The sequence below is a fragment of the Salvelinus sp. IW2-2015 genome, linkage group LG4q.1:29 (genome assembly GCF_002910315.2).
Source record: "Salvelinus sp. IW2-2015 linkage group LG4q.1:29, ASM291031v2, whole genome shotgun sequence".
Classification (NCBI taxonomy): Eukaryota; Metazoa; Chordata; class Actinopteri; order Salmoniformes; family Salmonidae; genus Salvelinus; species Salvelinus sp. IW2-2015.
The window spans coordinates 85,293,418-85,315,900 of record NC_036842.1 but is presented as its reverse complement, the minus strand read 5'-3'; the positions used below and the strand labels follow the sequence as shown (position 1 = coordinate 85,315,900).

The 22,483-nt window shown below is 42.6% G+C and overlaps 1 protein-coding gene across 1 annotated transcript in view; it reads right to left on the bottom strand.

Moving 5' to 3' along the window:
* Positions 1-902: 902 nt before the first annotated feature.
* Positions 903-22,483, bottom strand: part of tdrd12 (tudor domain containing 12) — a 42,207-nt gene continuing 20,626 nt past the window's right edge. The window contains exons 27-35 of the mRNA XM_070443207.1: positions 21,845-21,937; positions 21,412-21,587; positions 20,586-21,107; positions 20,155-20,222; positions 16,969-17,056; positions 16,669-16,782; positions 16,248-16,401; positions 15,929-15,989; positions 903-7,105 (exon numbers count right to left, since the gene is read on the bottom strand). Coding sequence (XP_070299308.1) covers positions 7,038-7,105; positions 15,929-15,989; positions 16,248-16,401; positions 16,669-16,782; positions 16,969-17,056; positions 20,155-20,222; positions 20,586-21,107; positions 21,412-21,587; positions 21,845-21,937 — 1,344 coding nt within the window. The 3' untranslated portion in view covers positions 903-7,037. The remainder of the gene's footprint in view (positions 7,106-15,928; positions 15,990-16,247; positions 16,402-16,668; positions 16,783-16,968; positions 17,057-20,154; positions 20,223-20,585; positions 21,108-21,411; positions 21,588-21,844; positions 21,938-22,483) is intronic.

Below are 22,483 nucleotides of genomic sequence, written 5' to 3'. Positions count from 1 at the left end.
ATTATTAACCTAATTGACAAAGTGAAAAGAAGGAAGTCTGCACATGTTTGGGGCATATCCAACACATCACTGAGTACCACTTCATATTTTCAAGCATGGTGGTGGCTGCATCATGTTATAGGTAGGGAGTGTTTTAGGATAAAAGGAAACAAAATAAAGCTAAGCGCATGCAAAAATCAAAGAGGAAACCTGGTTCAGTCTGCTTTCCAACAGACACTGGGAGACAAATTCACCTTTCAGCAAGACAACAACCTAAAACGCAAGACCAAGTATACACTGGAGTTGCTTACCAAGACGACATTGAATGTGCCGGAGTGGCCTAGTTACAGTTTTGACTAAAATCGTCTTGAAAATCTATGGCAAGACTTGAAAATGGCTGTCTAGCAACAATCAACGTGACATAACTTGAAGACTCACAGCTGTAATCTCTGCCAAAGGTGATTCTAACATGTATTGACTCAGGGGTGTGAATACTTATGTAAATGAGATATCTGTATTTCATTTTCAATAAATTAACTATTTTTTATTTTTTTTAAGTGTTTTAACTTTGTCATTATGAAAAAAAATCTATTTAATACATTTTTAATTCTGGCTGTTACAACAAAATGCAGAATAAGTCAAGGGATATGAATTACTTTCTGAATAGTCTATATCAGACGTACACTGCCACCTGCTGATAAAGGTACAATGTTGAAATGTGTGTTAGTGAAAAGCGGAAGTAGGAAAGCAGCTATTCGATTTTGAAGCATGTCCATTCATGAGAGCCCACCAATGGCTACCGACCATACCCCGTTCACCTCTTTACAGGTATTGTAATAAGTAGAAATGTTGCATGTTTGGTGTTCCAGTAGTTATTAGGGTGATCCAGTTCTAAGTGTAATAAACTAATTATAACAGGAAAATTCAAGAAACAAAATAACTTTAATTTAACCAAAAAACAAAGCTTTACATGGATTGAGACAAAAAAGCAATATAATATGATACATGTTAATTAACAAGATCACACAAGCTACATGGGTAGAGGTTTCCGACAGATTTTTTGCCACAACATCAGCGCCCTCTTCAATAACTAACAAATGCCTCATTAGTAATCAACAAACGCCCGTTTGGACTACACACAAATATGACCATTCTGTGAAAAGGTGAGACTCTCACGAACATGGGCCTCACAAGACTCCTCTGAAGGTCCCCCCAGGACCAGTTAAAAAAAATGAAAGGAAGTATATACAGTCGTGGCCAAAAGTTTTGAGAATGACACAAATATTAATTTTCACAAAGTCTGCTGCCTCAGTTTGTATGATGGCAATTTGCATATACTCCAGAATGTTATGAAGAGTGATCAGATGAATTGCAATGAATTAATTGCAAAGTCCCTCTTTGCCATGCAAATGAACTGAATCCCCAAAAAACATTTCCACTGCATTTCAGCCCTGCTACAAAAGGACCAGCTGAAATCATGTCAGTGATTCTCTCGTTAACACAGGTGTGAGTGTTGACAAGGACAAGGCTGGAGATCACTGTCATGCTGATTGAGTTTGAATAACAGGCTGGAAGCTTGTTCATTGTTCTTCCTCTGTCAACCATGGTTACCTGCAAGGAAACACGTGCCGTCATCATTGCTTTGCACAAAAAGGGCTTCACAGGCAAGGATATTGCTGCCCGTAAGATTGCACCTAAATCAACCATTTATCGGATCATCAAGAACTTCAAGGAGAGCGGTTCAAATGTTGTGAAGAAGGCTTCAGGGCGCCCAAGAAAGTCCAGCAAGCTCCGGGACCGTCTCCTAAAGTTGATTCAGCTGCGGGATTGGGGCACCACCAGTACAGAGCTTGCTCAGGAATGGCAACAGGCAGGTGTGAGTGCATCTGCACGCACAGTGAGGCAAATACTTTTGGAGGATGGCCTGGTGTCAAGAAGGGCAGCAAAGAAGCCACTTCTCTCCAGGAAGAACATCAGGGACAGACTGATATTCTGCAAAAGGTACAGGGATTGGACTGCTGAGGACTGGGGTAAAGTCATTTTCTCTGATGAATCCCCTTTCCGATTGTTTGGGGCATCCGGAAAAAAGCTTGTCCGGAGAAGACAAGGTGAGCGCTACCTTCAGTCCTGTGTCATGCCAACAGTAAAGCATCCTGAGACCATTCATGTGTGGGGTTGCTTCTCAGCCAAGGGAGTGGGCTCACTCACAATTTTGACAAAACATCATTATTTTGGGTCCATGGCCAAAAAACTCCCCAGACCTTAATCCCATTGAGAACTTGTGGTCAATCCTCAAGAGGCAGGTGGACAAACAAAACCCCACGAATTCTGACAAACTCCAAGCATTGATTATGCAAGAATGGGCTGCCATCAGTCAGGATGTGGCACAGAAGTTAATTGACAGCAATGCCAGGGCGGATTGCAGAGGTCTTGAAAAAGAAGGGTCAACACTGCAAATATTGACTCTCTGCATCAACTTCATGTAATTGTCAATAAAAGCCTTTGACACTTATGAAATGCTTGTAATTACACTTCAGTATTCCATAGTAACATCTGACAAAAATATCTAAAGACACAAGCAGCAAACTTTGTGAAAATTAAAATTTGTGTCATTCTCAAAACGTACAGTCGTGGCCAAAAGTTAACAGTTTAGTGCCAAAAATAAGGGGTTAAATACATGTACAAATAAAAATGTTTCCTGATCTTTCTTATACTGTAGCTCTCAGATATAGGACAGACACTTCAGAACAAACTTCCTTTAGATTTTTTGGGGGGGATATCTGTTGTTCCATGTAGTAAATCTGTTATTCAATGCGTTTGTATGGGCTAATAGCAGTAAAGCCAAATAAATCATTTTTTCATATATATTTTTTGATACTTCAAGGACTCTTAAAATTCTAACTCAAATTGCTAAATGATCCTATGACATTCTGTAAATAATTCCATATATTTTAGCAGAACCCCCCCCCCGCCTTACACAGGGCTTAGACTGTAACAGGTGAAACGGAGTTTGACCAACAAAAAACAGAATCCATATGAAGGAAATCCATCGCAAGTCCCAAATTAGAAAATAACATTTGTTTCTTTCCCTGTAAGCAGTCTATGGACAAGGTATGACAGCAATCCAAGATTTAGTTTCCTTGGCACCGTTTTCAAATGATAATATTTTTGCATTTGTGACACAAATCCGATTCAAGTCATAGTACTTATATTAGCATCAACTAATTTACTTATAGATGATTTGGACCTGATGCACTAAAAATGCTAATTTAGGTACCATGACTTGCAGGGGATTTGTGCCACAAATGCTAAAAGTGAAAGCACTTTTTACAACAGCAAGTGCTTCACAGTGACACAGCTTAATCCTCCAAAGAACAAGCAGAAGCACAGAGGCAAGGAAAAATGCCCAGATGGAAGAAACCTTGAGAGGAACCAGACTATGGCAAAAACACTAACAGAACCATATTTTAAAGCTGCCATCAGCAGTTGAAACAAAATGTACTCCTCACCCGTTTTGGTAAAAAGCTGAGGAATGGGGCTGGAAAAATGTAACTACTCAAATTCATAGAGCTATTGATGCAAGGACTGACCAGTCATGATATACAAATTATAGTTTAACCATGTTTTGAGGCTATATAAATGTTTACATTTACTTTGTGAACAAACATTGGAGGAAAACAAGCTTATATGTTGGGTTCTGATGCGGTACAACAATTGAACTAAGCTCATAAGGGATTTATAAGTTATATTCTTCAAGAATCAATGGGTACATATTTAAGTCCAAAAATGCATGTAGCAACTGCAGATTGACCATTTAAAGGGTTAGTTCATCCAATCTACATGCTTGGGTGAAATTAATCTACAATGGCTGCGTTTATACAGGCAGCCCAATTTAGTTTTGTGCACAATTACAGTGCATTCAGAAAGTATTCAGCTCCCTTGACTTTTTCCACATTTTGTTACGTTAAAGCCTTATTCTAAAATGGATTAAAAAAAAGGTACATACATTTTTTCTTCAGCCACAGTTAAAAAGGCACATGACAGCCCGCTTGGAGTTTACCAAAAGGCATCTAAAGGTCTCTGACCATGAGAAACAAGATTCTCTGGTCTGATGAAACCAAGATTGAACTCTTTGGCCTGAATGCCAAGCGTCACGTCTGGAGGAAACCTGGCACCATCCCTACGGTGAAGCATGGTGGTGGCAGCATCATACTGTGGGGATGTTTTTCAGCGGCAGGGAAGGGGAGACTAGTCAGGATTGAGGGAAGGAGGAATGGAGCAAAGTACAGAGAGATTCTTGATGAAAACCTGCTCCAGAGCACTGAGGACTTCAGACTGGTGCGAAGGTTCACCTTCCAACAGGACAATGACCCTAAGCACACAGCCAAGACAATGCAGGAGTGGCTTCGGGACAAGTCTGAATGTCCTTGAGTGGCCCAGCCAGAGCCCGGACTTGAACCCGATCGAACATCTCTGGAGAGATCTGAAAATAGCTGTGCAGCGACTCTCCCCATCCAATCTGACAGAGCTTGAGATGATTTGCAGATAACAAATGGGAGAAACTCCCCAAATACAAGTGTGCCAAGCTTGTAGCGTCATACTCAAGAAGGCTTGAGGCTGTAATTGCTGCCAAAGGTGCTTCAAAGTACTGAGTCTGAATACTTACATAAATGTCAAATCAATTGTATAAATTTGCAAACATTTCTAAAAACCTGTTTTTGCTTTGTCATTATGGGGTATTGTGTGTAGAATGATGAGGGAAAAAAATGTCTAATCAATTTTAGATTAAGGCTGTAATGTAATCAAATGTGGAAAAAGTCAAGGGATCGGAAAACTTACCGAATGCACTGTATTGGCAAAAGATCTGATCGGTGAAAAAACTCATGTGGCAAAAGATCAGAATTGGGATGTAAACGCAGCCTTTGAGTTGTTTATGTAGGCCAGAGCCCTATACCATGTACATGGTTGCACGAGTTAGTGAGGTGAGGTAACTTTGACCAACTCAGAGTTCAACTCGGGATAACCGGTACCACAAAAGTTACCTTTTAGCTAGGTAAATTTCTATGGCAACGAATCCTTCAGAACTAACCTGCTCCCAGGCAGGCTAACTCAGGGCTAAAATTTTATACTGAATTGTCTGAGCTGTGAGTTGAGGAACAATAAAAACAGATTCCCTCCCACTGCAAAGATTGAGTCCTAATCTCCTTCATTTGAAGAAGGCTGATTAAATATTTTATTAAATGTAATGTTTTTGTGTTAAATTATGTTCAAATACCTATCACATTTGAAACGTAACTCACAGTATAACTTGTGTATGACTTAAGACAAATATTTTATCGCTAGTAAAGATGTTGGTGCATTAATAAACACACCAAAGATGGCATTACCAATAAGTAATACAATAAAGACGGCACTTCTACAAGCTTATTTCACACCACAGGCTGCTGAATTTGACAGATAACTTTTTCATTTTGAAATCGGCACAAATTTAAAATGTGGCACCGACTCGCCCATGGACTGATATTTCAGCATTGTCTCAATTAAGAGTTTGAGTAGCCATATGCGGCATGCACAGGAGTTAGCGGCAGGCAGACGAGCAATATCTAGTCAGTACGGATTAAGCCGGATCCGGAATGTGAAGCTAACTGAATCTGGCTAGCTTTAGAAAACCTTGAGTAGAATATAACTTAAATCGTTCTATACCTCTCTGTAGTGACAGCATCCACGATAATCCATTGTTTACTATTGCTACAGCTAGCTTGATAAGATAAACTAACCATTTAATTTAGAGAAATTCCAAGTGTTTACATTTTTAACTACACAACCCACTCCACACTTCGTAAGGGTGTTTTTATATATAGCTTTGAACTTCATTGTACTGCTGAAAGGTTCATTTCTACCATAGAAGACTACTGATAAAGTAGCTGTTGTTTTGTTAACTTTTATTTTGAATGCTTTAAGGCCAAAGTAAATCTTTCGGTTCTTCTAGCGGAACTTGGGTCATACCGAATTGGTCCATGTATTGAAAGTAAAATCATTGATATTAGTTTACAAAGCAACTATTACAAAACCATTCCACTTTAATTGAAAAATCACAGCAAAAATGCATGTAGTCTGGAAGAACGATAGACTGAAAGTTGATTAATGGTCATTAAGATTATTGAAAAAAATATATACAAAGTTACATAATGGAGCTTTAAATGCCTCATGAGTAAAGCACAACCGTCGGTCTTTATCATAATCCAAAATATTTGGTTTTTATTACACTATTGTTTACAAACGACAATAACGTAAACAAACAATGTATAGCTTGGATGTCATGGACTGGTCCTCTCAGTTGGTAGAGCATGTCTCTTGCAACACCAGGATAGTTGGTTCAATTCCTAGGACCACTCGTACGTAAAATAATGATGTACGAAGCACGCATGACTACGTCGCTGTGGATAAAAGCGTCTGGTAAATGGCATATATACTGTTAGTCCTTGCACCTTGAACGCAGTCTATGAATTTGAGGGGTTACATTTTACTAGCCCCATCCCTCAGCTGTATGCCAAAACAAGTGACAGGGTAGCAGTTTTTCGAATCCCAGAATGTAGCTTTAATCTGTTTCTGACATTTCTGTCAAGTAGACACGTGCTTGAAAACAAGGACTGGTTCAGTATGAAGGAAGTTAAAGGGTGTTTCGCAAGCCAATTCTAAATAGCATTAACACAATGACTGGACGTCTATGGGTATCTGCTAGTTTGGCAATTCCTTAGTAGTAAGTACTTTGATGTACCAGTGTCGTAACAGATTTGAATACGCCATCATTATTCTCAATTCACTTGTGTTGAGTCTGATCGCATAACATCAAAAAATCGTTAAACAATAAACCTGAAAATATGGAATTGTCATATGAAATGTGCTAAAACAGCTAAAGAGATGCGTCCTTCAAGGAGACATGAACGAAAAGTGTATAATAACTAACTGGCTGAAAGTATGTCTTTTTGAGGGATTGGCACTAGGTTCTTCTCAGTTGATGATTAGAGGGAGGATCGATGAGGGCCGTCTGTCTGCAGTCAGTCACTGCTACTGTCTGAGCTCACGTAGCAGCCTTCCTCCCCAGTGTGCCCCACAAAGCAGAGACCTGGGGAACACCAGCAACAGAACAAGGTGGTCAGTCAGAACTACACTGTATATGCAAAAGTATGTGAACACCCCTTCAAATGAGTGAATTTGGCTATTTCAGCCACACCGTTGCTGACAGGTGACTAAAATTGAGCACACTGCCATGCAATCTCTATAGACAAACATTGGCAGTAGAATGGCCTTACTGAAGAGCTCAGTGACTTTCAACGTGGCACCGTCATAGGATGCCACCTTTCCAACAAGTCAGTACGTCAAATTTCTACCTTGCTAGAGCTTCCCCAGTCAACTGTTAGTGCAGTTATTGTGAAGTGGAGACATCTAGGAGCAACAACGGCTCAGCCGTGAATTGGTAGGCTACACAAGCTCATAGAACGGGACCACAGAGTGCTGAAGCGCGTAAAAATTGTCTGTCCTCGGTTGCAACACTTACTACTGATTTCCAAACTGCCTCTGGAAGCAACGTCAGCACAAGCCCTGTTCATCGGGAGTTTCCTGAAATGGGTTTCCATGGCCGAGCAGCCGCACACAAGCCTAAAATCACCATGTGCAATGCCAAGCGTCGGCTGGAGTGGTGTAAACCTGGCTGGTTTATCATGATTCAGGCTAGGCACCTTACATCCAGTGAAGGGAAGTCAACGCTACAGCATATGCCAGGAGAACTCTACCTGCTCAAATGGCGTTTTTCTTTTATCCCAACACGGTTAATCCAAAACCACGCCCCGTTAATCAGAGGGGCGTTCTACTACGCTTCCATTGGCTAGCTAGCATTGTCTCACTCACAGGCGATCAGAGCAGAGACAGTGACCTTCCAAGGTAAGGATGGAAAGTGTAATTTAACACTTAGCTGCCTACCGTAATGCAGGCCTATTAACATCATGTTTGGTAACATTTGCCCATGTATTTATTTTCAGAGTTTGAATGAGTTGTAAAAATGTCTGAGACCTCTTCTGAATTCCCTCTATTGCAGGTCAGCTAAGTTAACCTAGGCTACTTAACGTTACTAGCTCGGTATTTGAAGTTGTTATATTATCATTGGTAGTCTATTATCAGGTAAAAACATTCTTATTATTCATAATTTCGCAAATATTTATAAGCTAATCATTCAGTCGAACACGATGCTACAGCCATTGAATCTGTCTTTGAGCGTTAAGGGACGTTAATGGCTAGCTTGGGCCACGACATTATGTCATTACATTTTTTTTTTAATCTTGAAAAACAAGGGAAAATGTTATTAATCAGTGGCAAATTTCGCGCCGCGATATTCACTTCCGAACTTGGAGACCTCTCAAAGAACTGTAGGATGCCCCTCTGAATAACTGGGCGTGGTTTGGCTTAACTGCGTTAGGAAAAAGACGCACCCGAATGCAGTGCCAACTGTAAAGTTTGGTGGAGGAATAATGGTCTGGGGATGTTTTTCATGGATCGCGCAAAGTCCCTTAGTTCCAGTGATGGGAAATCTTAACGCTAAATCATACAATGACATTCTAGACAATTCTTTGGCAACAGTTTGGGGAAGGCCCTTTCCTGTTTCAGCATTACAATGCCCCCATACACAAAGCGAGGTCCATACAAAAATGGTTTGTCGAGATAAGTTCTTCCACACCTAACTGGCCAGCACAAAGCACTGACCTCAACACCATTGAGATGAATTGGAACGCTGACTGCGAGCCAGGACTAAATCGCCCAACCTCACCTATGCTCTTGTGGCTGAATGGAAGAAGTCCCTGCAGCAATGTTCCAACATCTAGTGGAAAGCCTTCCCAGAAGAGTGGAGGCTGTTATAGCAGCAAAAGGGGGGGGGGACCAACTCCATATTAATGCCCATGAGTTTGGAATGCGATGTTTGACGTGTCCACATACTTTGATAATGTAGTGTATTTTGTTTTCTCTATGGCTAATTTTTATTTCACCTTTATTTAACCAGGTAGGCCAGTTGAGAACAAGTTCTCATTTACAACTGCGACCTGGCCAAGATGAAGCAAAGCAGTGCGACAAAAACAAACAAATGTATAGTTAATAACACAATAGAAAAATCTATGTACAGTGTGTGCAAATGTAGAAGAGTAGGGAGGTAAGGCAATAAATAGGCCATAGAGGCGAAACAATTACAAATTAGCATTAACACTTGAGTGATAGATGTGCAGATGATGTCAAAGTAGAGATATTGGGGTGCAAAAGAGCAAGAGGGTAAGTAATAATATGGGGATGGGGTAGTTGGGTGTGCTATTTACAGATTGGTTGTGTACAGGTAAGCTGCTCTGACAGGTGTTGCTTAAAGTTAGAGAGGGAGATATAAGATTCCAGCATCAGTGATTGTTGCAATTCCTTCCAGTCATTGGCAGCAGAGAACTGGAAGGAAAGGCGGCCAAAGTAAGTGTTGGCTTTGGGAATGACCAGTGAAATATACAGTTGAAGTTGGAAGTTAACATACACTTTAGCCAAATACATATAAACTCAGTTTCTCAATTCCTGACATTTAATCCTAGTAAAAATTCCCTGTCTTAGGATCACCACTTTATTTTAAGAATGTGAAATGTCTGCATAATAGGAGAGAGAATGATTTATTTCAACTTTTATTTCTTTCATCACATTCCCAGTGGGTCAGAAGTTTACATACACTCAATTAGTATTTGGTAGCATTGCCTTTTAATTGTTTAACTTGGGTCAAACGTTTCGGGTAGCCTTCCACAAGCTTCCCACAATAAGTTGGGTGAATTTTGGCCCATTCCTCCTCACAGAGCTGGTGTAACTGAGTCAGGTTTGTAGGCCTCCTTGCTCGCATGCGCTTTTTCAGTTCTGCCCACAAATTGTCTATGGGATTGAGGTCAGGGCTTTTGATTGCCACTCCAATACCTTGACTTTGTTATCCTCAAGCCATTTTGCCACAACTTTGGAAGTATGCTTGGGGTCATTGTCCAATTGGAAGACCCATTTGCGACCACGCTTTAACTTCCTGACTGATGTCTTGAGATGTTGCTTCAATATATCCACATAATTTTCCATCTTCATGATGCCATCTATTTTGTGAAGTGCACCAGTCCCTCCTGTAGCAAAGCACCCCCACAACATGATGCTGCCACCCCCGTGCTTCACGGTTGGGATGCTGTTCTTCGGCTTGCAAGCCTCCCCCTTTTTCTTCCTAACATAACGATGGTCATTATGACCAAACAGTTCTATTTTTGTTTCATCAGACCAGAGGACATTTCTCCAAAAAGTACGATCTTTGTACCCATGCGGAGTTGCAAACCGTAATCTGGCACATTTTATGGCGGTTTTGGAGCAGGGGCTTCTTCCGTGCTGAGTGGCCTTTCAGGTTATGTCGATATAGGACCTGTTTTACTGTGGATATAGATTTTGTTGTACCGGTTTCCTCCAGCATCTTCACAAGGTCCTTTGCTGCTGTTCTGGGATTGATTTGCACTTTTCGCACCAGAGGAACGTTCATCTCTAGGAGACAGAGCGCGTCTCCTTCCTGAGCGGTATGACGGCTGCGTGGTCCCATGGTGTTTATACTTGCGTACTATAGTTTGTACAGATGAACGTGGTACGTTCAGGTGTTTGGAAATTGCTCCCAAGGATGAACAAGACTGTGGTGGTCTACAATATTTTTTCTGAGGTCTTGGCTGATTTCTTCATGATGTCAAGCAAAGAGGCACCGAGTTTGAAGGTAGGCCTTGAAATACATACACATACACACACCTCCAATTGACTCAAATTATGTCAATTAGCCTATCAGAAGCTTCTAATGCCATGACCTAATTTTCTGGAATTTTCCAAGCTCTTTAAAAAGGCACAGTCAACTTAGTGTATGTAAACTTCTGGCCCACTGGAATTATGATACAGTGAATTATAAGTGAAATAGTCTGTAAACAATTGTTGGAAAAATTACTTGTGTCATGCATAAAGTAGATGTCCTAACCGACTTGCCAAAACTATGTTTTGTTAACAAGAAATCTGTGGAGTGGTTGAAAAACAAGTTAATGACTGCAACCTAAGTGTATGTAAACTTCAACTGCACCTGCTGGAGCGCGTGCTACGGGTGGGTGTTGCTATGGTGACCAGTGAGCTGAGATAAGACGAGGCTTTACCTAGCAAAGACTTATAGATGACCTGGAGCAAGTGGGTTTGGCGACGAATATGTAGTGAGGGCCAGCCAACGAGAGCATCCAGGTCGCAGTGGTGGGTAGTATATGGGGCTTTGGTGACAAAACGGATGGCACTGTGATAGACTACATCCAGTTTGCTGAGAAGAGTGTTGGAGGCTATTTTGTAAATGACATCGCCGAAGTCAAGGATCGGTAGGATAGTCAGTTTTACGAGGGTATGTTTGGCAGCATGAGTGAAGGAGGCTTTGTTTTCCGAAATAGGAAGCCGATTCTAGATTTCATTTTGAATTGGAGATGCTTAATGTGAGTCTGGAAGGAGAGTTTACAGTCTAACCAGACACCTAGGTATTTGAAGCTGTCCACATATTCTAAGTTAAAAACGTCCAGAGTAGTGATGCTAGTCGGGGGTGCGGGCAGCAATCGGTTGAAGAGCAAGCACTTAGTTTTATTTATGCATTTAAAAGCAGTTGGAGGTCACGGAAGGAGTGTTGTATGGCATCGAAGCTCATCTGGAGGTTTGTTAACACAGTGTCCAAAGAAGGGCCAGATGTATGCAGAAAGGTATCTTCTGCGTAGAGGTGGATCAAAGAATCATCAGCAGCAAGAGCGACATCATTTATATACATAGAGAAAAGAGTCGGCCTGAGAATTGAACCTTGTGGCACCCCCATAGAGACTGCCAGAGGTCCGGGCAACAGGCCCTCCGATTTGACACACTGAACTCTATCAGAGAAGTAGTTGGTGAGCCAGGTGAGGCAGTCATTTGAGAAACAAAGGCTATTGAGTCTGCCGATAAGAATGCGTTGATCGACAGAGTCAAAAGCCTTGGCCAGGTCGATGAAGACGGCTGCACAGCACTGTCTTTTATCGATGGCGGTTTTGATATCATATAGGACCTTGAGTGTGGCTGAGGGGCACCCATGACCAGCTCGGAAACCAGATTGCATAGCGGAGATGGTACGGTGGGATTCGAAATGGTTGGTGATTTGTTTGTTAACTTGGCTTTTGAAGATTTTAGAAAGGCAGGGGATCTCAGACGATACAAAACAGAGGTTGAATAGGCTAGTAATAGGGGTTGCAACAATTTCGGCGTATCATTTTAGAAAGAGAGGGTCCAGATTGTCTAGCCCAGATGACTTGTAGGGATCCAAATTTTTCAGCTCTTTCAGAACATCAGCTGTCTGGATTAGAAGTCGACCGATTAATCGGAATGGCCGATTTCAAGTTTCCATAACAAATCGGAAAATCTGTATTTTTGGGCGCSGATTTGCCGTTTCTTTTTTTTACACCTTTATTTAATCTTTATTTAACTAGGCAAGTCAGTTAGGAACACATTCTTATTTTCAATGACGGCCTAGGAACGTTCTGCCTCGGGCAGAACGACAGATTTTTAACCTTGTCAGCTCGGGGGATCCAATCTTGCAACCTTACAGTTAACTAGTCCAATGTTCTAACACCTGATTACATTGCACTCCACGAGGAGCCTGCCTGTTACGCGAATGCAGTAAGCTAAGGTAAATTGCTAGCTAGCATTAAACTTATCTTATAAAAAACAATCAATCAATGACTGTCATTGCTCCAATGTGTACTTAACCATAAACATCAATGCCTTTCTTAAAATCAATACACAAGTATATATTTTTAAAGAGAAATCCAGGTTAGCAGGCAATATTAACCAGGTGAAATTGTGTAATTTCTCTTGCGTTCATTGCACGCAGAGTCAGGGTATATGCAACAGTTTGGGCCAGTTTTTGTTTTCGAGGTGAGTTTCCGGATTAGTCAAAGGTATATGGTTTAGAGAGAAATAGTCGACGCGTTATAATTCCTGTAATAACTTGCGGCTGAACTTGAAAGGGGTTCCTTTGTTATTTTACCGTTCATGTCTTCCATAGAGAATGTCTTGATCTACTTCAAATAAGGTCTGTGTTTCGTGCAGGCTAAAACCGCCTCGACGTTTTGATACCCGTGTAAATCTCACTAGGATAAGGTAACGTTTGTCAACATATTTTCATAAATCCACTCTACAAAAAAAATGATCTTCGCTTATATTTAGCCAATAATGATCAGAGTTACCTTGTCCTATGGATGTCTACAACAGTTATAAAATTGGCAAGGTGGTGTAAGCCTAACGAAAACAGACCTTATTTTAAGTGAATCTAAAAAATATCCTATGGAATAAATGAAGAACCGCTTTTCAGATTTTGCTAGAAGGTGTCATGGGAATTATGACTCTCACTTTGGTCGTCAATTCTTACCATGCCCATTATTAAAATAGGATTTCCTGCATATAAGAATGACAGTTTTTGTTTTCAACATTCATCACAGGTAACTTACTCTATTTTTATTCAAACAGTTGAGAGTATTTGTCTCCTAAGCAGACTCTTCAGTATCATTGTGTGTGGTTGTGTGTATTTATGTATTATATTAAGTTAAAATAAAAGTGTTCATTCAGTATTGTTGCAATTGTCATTATTACAAAATGTGTGGGTGGTGTGTGTATGATATATATATATACACAGTGGGGCAAAAAAGTATTAGTCAGCCACCATTGTGCAAGTTCCTCCCACTTAAAAAGATGAGAGGTCTGTAATTTTCATCATAGGTACAACTTCAACTATGACAGACAAAAATGAGAAAAATAAATCCAGAAAATCAACATTGTAGGATTTTTTATGAATTTATTTGCAAATTATGGTGAAAAATAAGTATTTGGTCAATAACAAAAGTTTCTCAATACTTTGTTATATCCCTTTGTTGGCAATGACAGAGGTCAAACGTTTTCTGTAAGTCTTCACAAGGTTCACACTGTTGCTGGTATTTTGGCCCATTCCTCATGCAGATCTCTTCTAGAACAGTGATGTTTTGGGGCTGTTGCTGGGCAACACGGACTTTCAACTCCCTCCAAAGATTTTCTATGGGTGTTGAGATCTGGAGACTGGCTAGGCCACTCCAGGACCTTGAAATGCTTCTTACGAAGCACTCCGTTGCCCGTGCGGTGTGTTTGGATCATTGTCATGCTGAAAGACCCAGCCACGTTTCATCTTCAATGCCCTTGCTGATGGAAGGAGGTTCACTCAAAATCTCACGATACATGGCCCTATTCATTCTTTCCTTTACACGGATCAGTCGTCCTGGTCCCTTCGCAGAAAAACAGCCCAAAGCATGATGTTTCCACCCCCATGCTTCACAGTAGGTATGGTGTTCTTTGGATGCAACTCAGCATTCTTTGTCCTCCAAACACGACGAGTTGAGTTTTTACCAAAAAGTTCTATTTTGGTTTCATCTGACATTCTCCCAATCTTCTTCTGGATCATCCAATTGCTCTCTAGCAAACTTCAGACGGGCCTGGACATGTACTGGCTTAAGCAGGGGACACGTCTGGCACTGCAGGATTTGAGTCCCTGGCAGCGTAGTGTGTTACTGATGGTAGGCTTTGTTACTTTGGTCCCAGCTCTCTGCAGGTCATTCACTAGGTCCCCCCCGTGTGGTTCTGGGATTTTTGCTCACCGTTCTTGTGATCATTTTGACCCACGGGGTGAGATCTTGCGTGGAGCCCCAAGATCGAGGGAGATTATCAGTGGTCTTGTATGTCTTCCATTTCCTAATAATTTCTCCCACAGTTGATTTCTTCAAACCAAGCTGCTTACCTATTGCAGATTCAGTCTTCCCAGCCTGGTGCAGGTCTACAATTTTGTTTCTGGTGTCCTTTGACAGCTCTTTGGTCTTGGCCATAGTGGAGTTTGGAGTGTGACTGTTTGAGGTTGTGGACAGGTGTCTTTTATACTGATAACAAGTTAACAGGTGCCATTAATACAGGTAACGAGTGGAGGACAGAGGAGCCTCTTAAACAAGAAGTTACAGGTCTGTGAGCCAGAAATCTTGCTTGTTTGTTATTGACCAAATACTTATTTTCCACCATAATTTGCAAATAAATTCATTAAAAATCCTACAATGTGATTTTCTAGATTTTTTTTTCTCATTTTGTCTCATAGTTGAAGTGTACCTATGATGAAAATTACAGGCCTCTCTCATCTTTTTAAGTGGGAGAACTTGCACAATTGGTGGCTGACTAAATACTTTTTTGCCCCACTGTATATATATAAAAAAATATATATAAATCGGGATCGGCTTTTTTTGTCCTCCAATAAATCGGTATCAGCGTTGAAAAATCATAATCGATCGACCTCTAGTCTGGATTTGTGTAAAGGAGAAGCTGCTGCAGGGGGTGCAGAGCTATTGGCCGGGGTAGGGGTAGCCAGGTGGAAAGCATGGCCAGCCGTAGATAAATGCTTATTGAAACTATCGATTATCGTAGATTTATCGGTGGTGACACTGTTTCCTATCCTCAGTGCAGTGGGCAGCTGGGAGGAGGTGCTCGTATTCTCCATGGACTTTAGTGTCCCAGYACTTTTTGGAATTAGTGCAACAGGATGTAAATTTCTGTTTGAAAAAGCTAGCCTTTGCTTTCCTAACTGACTGAGTATATTGGTTCCTGACTTCCCTGAAKAGTTGCATATCGCGGGGGCGTGAAAGCCTTACTGGAGCCTCCTTGTCATTATAAGAGGCTTGATACAATGATAGAAAGCGAGTGAAGTTAAAGGTTAAATAAATACATTTTTAAAAAGTGAAAGAGTTTTGGGGCAGCTAACTGACTGCAAATAAACGTAATTGACTTTAGCTTCTGGAATTTAGTGCAAATGATTCTAAAAACTTACCATTTGAAGTCTTCTTTTCATCTTCCTCAAATCGGTCGAAATCCAAACTAACAAAAGCACTCTGAGGACATCACAATTCACCTTCATCAATATTCATTATGAATAAACAACGAGGCATGACATCTACTAGAACATTCTGTTACTGTAAGCAGAACTCTGACAACTCCTCATCTGGAAGGTCATGTATTGTATTTTTTAGTTCGCGAATGTCAAAAGGACTAAATATCCAAAGTATGTTTACCTACAGGTATTGCTAGCTGTACAAAGGAGGTTAGGAGATGGAACAAATATATTATGTCTCTCTAATGAAAAGCACTACCTTTTGCTTGAGGAGCATCTTCCAGTCTCCCCTCTCCTGTTTGACGAGCCTGATGACTGGCTCATTGCACTTCATCTCCCAGGAGCACCTCTCTGCAGTGATGTTACTGTGGAGCTCCAGGTGAGCACGATAAGGCCTGTCATTCACACACGCACTAGAGGCAATAGTTAGAGATGAAATATTATCAAATTAAATGCTTCTCTCATTTGTGATGCAGGAAATTACAGCCCCAATGTTGACTTCGTCCTGCACACACAATGATACCTTGCACGGGGAGTTATTTATTTAAAAAAATTAAAAAAATTATTTACATAGAATAAAAACATTAACAGCTCAGCACTTGCCTCAAGCTACTTAAGATTTGTTTTAAAAGATGTATGTTCAGGTGGTTGAAAGGACACATGACAGACATTCAACAGACCTGTACACCACTCTGTCAGGGAAGAATTCACATCTCTGATCCACTGGTTCTCTGAGCTTTATGTTCAGTGTGACTGTGTCATCTCTCTGGAACCACTTGATCTGTGGATGGAAACTGAAAAAGACTAACTAAATGTACATCTGTGATGGATTGGAGTCAGTTCAGTCAATTTATATATTTATTAAGTAAACTGAATTTAAATAGAATTGACCCCATGCAACACTGATGCGCAATACATAAACAGAAAATCAGTTTCATTTGACTATTCAGAAATATAAGGGATACGTGTACCTCAAATACCTTTTTGGTGCATCCACATCAACACTGATGACTTTCTCACCGTTGATGACTTGCTGGCCGTTGACTTGCTTCTCATCAATCAAATGACCTGAATAAAACAAATCAAACTTTGTCTCATGCACAAAATACAACAAGTTTAGACACTTCCCGTGAAATGCTTAATTACAAGCCCTTAACCAACAGTGCAGTTCAAGAAGAGTTAAGAAAAGATTTACTAAATAAAATGTAAAATAAAAAAAACACAATAACGAGGCTATATACAGAGGGTACCTGTACCGAGCCAGTGTGCGGGGGTACAGCTTAGAGGTAATTTGTACATGTAGGTAGGGGTGAAGTGACAATGCATAGATAATAAACAGCGGGTTGCAACAAATGGAGGGGGGGTCAATGTAATAGTCTGGTGGCCAGTTGATTAATTGTTCAGCAGTCTTATGGCTTGAGGGTAGAAGCTGTTGGCGCTCCGGTACCACTTGCCGTGCGGTAGCAGAGTGAACAGTCTATGACTTGGGTGACTGGAGTCTTTGAAAATGTTATGGGCTTTCCTCTGACACTGCCTATTATAGAGGTCCTGGATTGCAGTAAGCTTGGCCCCAGTGATGTACTGTGTCGTCCGCACTACCCTCTGTAGCGCCTTACGGTCAGATGCCGAGCAGTTGCCATACCAGGCAGTGATGCATCGGTCAGGATGCTCTCGATGGTGCAGACCTATGAAGATCTGGGGACCCTTGACATATTTTTCAGTGTCCTGATGGGGAAAAGGTTTTGTTGTGCCATCTTCACGACTGTATTGGTGTGTTTGAACCATGATAGATCGTTGGTGATGTGGACACCAAGGAACTTGAAACTCTCGACCCGCCCCACTACAGCCCCGTTGATGTTAATAGGAGCCTGTTCGGCCCGCCTTTTCCTGTAGTCCACGATCAGTTCCTTTGTCTTGCTCACATTGAGGGAGAGGTTGTTGTGCTGAGGGAGAGGTGGTTGTCTGACCTCCTCCCTATAGGCTGCCTCATTGTTGTCGGTGATCAGGCCTACCACTTGAGTCATCAGCAAACTTAATGATGGTGTTGGAGTCGTGTTTGGCCACCCAGATGTGGGTGAACAGGGAGTACTGGAGGGGACTAAGTACACACCCCTGAGGGGCCCCAGTGTTGAGGATCAGCGTGGCAGACTTGTCGTTGCCTACCCTTACCACCTGGGGGATGCCTGTCAGGAAGTCCAAGATCCAGTTGCAGAGGGAGGTGTTTAGTTCCAGGGTTCTTAGCTTAGTGATGAGCTTTGTCGGTGTAACTGGCGTGAAATGGCTAGCTAGTTAGCAGGGTGCGCGCTAATAGCGTTTCAATCGGTGACGTCACTCGCTCTGAGACCTTGAAGTAGTTGTTCCCCTTGCTCTGCAAGGGCCGCGGTTTTGTGGAGCGATGGGTAACGACGTGTCGAGGGTGGCTGTTGTCGCTGTGTGCAGAGGGTCCCTGGTTCGAGCCCAGGTAGGGGCGAGGAGAGGGACGGAAGCTATACTGTTACATTGGTGCCGTGATCCGGATCACTGGTTGCTGCGGAAAAGGAGGTCAAAGGGGTGTAACCAATGTGAAATGGCTAGCTAGTTAGCAGGGTGCGCGCTAATAGCGTTTCAATCGGTGACGTCACTCGCTCTGAGACCTTGAAGTAGTTCCCCTTGCTCTGCAAGGGGCGCAGCTTTTGTGGAGCGATGGGTAACGATGCGTCGAGGGTGGCTGTTGTCGATGTGTGCAGAGGGTCCCTTGTTCGAGTCCAGCGAGGAGGGACAGAAGCTATACTGTTACATGGGTACTATGGTGTTGAACACTGAGCTGTAGTCAATGAACAGCATTCTCACATAGGTGTTCCTTTTGTCCTGGTGGGAAAGGTCAGTGTAGAGTGCGATTGAGATTGCCTCATCTGTGGATCTGTTCGGGTGGTATGCAAATTGGAGTGGGTCTAGGGTATCCGGGAGGATGCTGTTGATGTAAGCCATGACCAGACTTTCAAAGCACTTCATGGCTACCGACGTGAGTGCTACGGGGCGGTAATCATTTAGGCAGGTTACCTTCGCTTCCTTGGGCACAGGGACTATGGTGGTCTGCTTGAAACATGTAGGTATTACCTCAGGGAGAAGTTGAAAATGTCAGGGAAGACACTTGCCAGTTGGTCTGTGCATGATTTGAGTACACGTCCTGTTAATCCATCTGGTCCCGTGGCTTTGTGAATGTTGACCTGTCTAAAAGTCTTGCTCACATCAGCTACCGAGAGCATTATTACACAGTTATTACCCAGAACAGCTGGTGCTCTCGTGCATGCTTCAGTGTTGCTTGCCTCGAATCGAGCATAAAAGGCATTTAGCTCGTCTGGTTGGCTCGCATTACTGGGCAGCTCGCGTCTGGGTTTCCCTTTATAGTCCGCAATAGTTTTCAAGCCCTGCCACATCCGACGAGCGTCAGAGCCGGTGTAGTAGGATTCAATCTTAATCCTGTATTGACGCTATACTTGTTTGATGGGTAGTCTGAGGGCATAGCGGGATTTCTTATAGGCGTCCAGATTAATGTCCCATTCCTCGAAAGCGGCAGCTCTAGCCTTTAGCTCGATGCGGATGTTGCCTGTAAACCATGGCTTCTGGTTGGGATATGTACGTACGGTCACTGTGGGGACGACGTCGTAAATGCACTTATTGATGAAGTCGACGACTGAGGTGGTATACTCCTCAATGCCATTGGATGAATCCCAGAACATATTCCAGTCTGTGCTAGCAAAACAGTCCTGTAGCATAGCATCCGCGTCATCTGACCACTTCCGTATTGAGCGTGTCACCGGTACTTCCTGCTTTAGTTTTTGCTTGTAAGCAGGAATCAGGAGGATAGAATTATAGTCAGATTTGCCAAATGGAGGGTGGGGGAGAGCTTTGTATGCATCTCTGTGTGTGGAGTAAATGTGGTCTACAGTTTTTTTCCTCTGATTGCACATGACATGTTTGGAGTAGTATGAAGAGCCAGCCTTATGAGGTACAACAATGGTGAATGGCATATTAGACTACTCAAAATATTTGAGTCTTTATACATCTTTGTTGATCATTATCAACTTCTGTTTTCAACAATAGTGAATGTCGTGGTTCAACAGACATACAGTAAATGTACTTTTTGTACATTGTTGATCACTATCAAACTAAAATAGTTTACATACCATTTTCAATGGGGCGGGGAACTGCAGAAATCCAGTCTTTGGGGGTGAATCCTTGTAGAGCTGTATGCCTGCATGACAACACAAGTCTTGTGAACATCACATGTTGAAGTGAGATCAATGCAACTTTAGCCATTGATCCCAGTTAGAGCACTCAGCACAGATGGAAGCCTAAGAACACTAGCTAAATCAACGTTTTTCCAACGTCATTTCAATGAAATTATGTTGAACCAATGTGTAATAAACGTTAAATTGACGTCTGTGGCCAGTGGGATATCACGGGTCGGGTGCAGAGCTGCACTGTATAGTGAAAGAATCAAACATCAGAAAATTTATTTTTATTGACCGACTGCACCAAAGAAAAAAAAATAGGAAGAACAGTAAGCGAGCAGCAACGGAAGTTTTTCCCAGTGAAAATGAAGAAGAACACCAACCTCCGTGTTTGAGTGGCACCTTGGAGGTTAGCTATGAGGCTCCTCCACTGCTCCATTTTGGGGTCGTTGTGCGCAGTTGTTGGGGCAGGTAACTGTGGCTCGCTAATTGTTGGGAGTGGGGCAGATATCTGGGCTTCGCTAGGTGTTGGGAGAGGGGAAGTTATCTGGACCCTGTCCATGAGTGTTGGTAGTTGAGCCTCGCTCGGATCAGGAACTGCTGCTAATGGGGCCTCCTGTGGCTTGGGCGAGAGCTGGGTCGGGTATACAAAGACATCGTTCATCCAAGGCTGGGGTGCATGAGCAAAGACCTTCTGGTCCATCTGGTGCAGATCTGCTGAGGCCTTCATATGGCACTGGGACAAGTCTGTCTGGGCATGAAGCACAGACGTTTGGGTCTGGGGCGGGTCTACAGAAACCTCCTGGCCACAGTGTAAGCGCTCGACAGCTGCCCTCATCCTGTGGACCAGGGCCTCCTCTGCAGCCTGCACCTTCTCCTCCAAGGTCAACCCAGAGCCATCCGGCCTAACAAACAAACCAAGCAGACATGAGTCACGACACACAATTGTAATAGGTTGATAATGCAGTGCTCTCATTAAGTACTGAAGAGAAAGAAATTGAATGATTGACCGCCATGTCCTATCTGACATAACTTCCATATCTGCACATAGCCCCTGGTGTAGCAACATCCATATTAACATGCTGTATTACATTGTGCCGTATTATAAGTGAAGAATGCTGTTGGATGTCAGTGTACAGCATCTTGTATTATGGAGGTCCCATGGTGCCGAAAGCCTGGTTACCCATGGGCATAGAGGACTGAACTCACACCGTGGTGAGCAGGGCATCCCCAGCACTGGCTCCAGGCCCAGCCCCGTGGCAGAGCTCCTTCAGGAGGTCCAGGTGCTGAGGGTTGCTGGTGCCCATCCCCGTGCTAAGGATCTCAGCATGGACGTTGCATTCATTTATTAAGGTCTTCAGGCCTGGTAGTCGGGTCATCCGCACCTGAGAACAAAGCACATTTTTACATTTTAGTAATTTTCCAGATGCTCTTATCCAGAGCCATTTACTGGAGCAATTAGGGTTAAATGCCTTGCACAGACAGATTTTACACCTAGTCGGCTCTAGGATTCGAACCAGCGACCTTTCGTTTACTGGCCTAATGCTCTTAACCGCTAGGCTATCTGCCGCACAAGGATTAAGTGTTTGTGTTGAAGATTTGTTGAAATTCAGCTGTCTGTAGTTGGAGTAGAAGAACCTACCATGGGATCGACGAAGACCGTGTTTCCCAAACACAGAACAACCTTGGCTTGGTGCTGCAGGCCTTTGATCTTCTGACTGATGGCCCTGGTCACCTGAAACCACAACATAAGAATAATGTCATTGTCAGCGCTAGCTGTGCCACCAGAGACTCTGGGTTCGCTCCCAAGCTCTGTCGCAGCCGGCTGCGACCGGGAGGTCCGTGGGGTGACGCACAATTGGCCTAGCGTCGTCCGGGTTAGGGAGGGTTTGACCGGTAGGGATATCCTTGTCTCATCACGCACCAGCGACTCCTGTGGCYGGCCGGGCGCAGTGCACGCTAACCAAGGTCGCCAGGTGCACGGTGTTTCCTCCGACACATTGGTGCAGCTGGCTTCCGGGTTGGATGCACTCTGTGTTAAGAAGCAGTGCGGCTTGGTTGGGTTGTGTTTCGGAGGACACATGGCTTTCGACCTTCGTCTCTCCCGAGCCCGTACGGGAGTTGTAGCGATGAGACAAGATAGTAACTACTAACAATTGGATACCACGAAATTGGGGAGGAAAAGTTTTTATTTTATTTTTATTAAAAAATATTAAATAATAATAATGTCATTGTAACTTGTTGTTCTAGAGTCATTAGTTACACACTTTGAAAAGGTAAG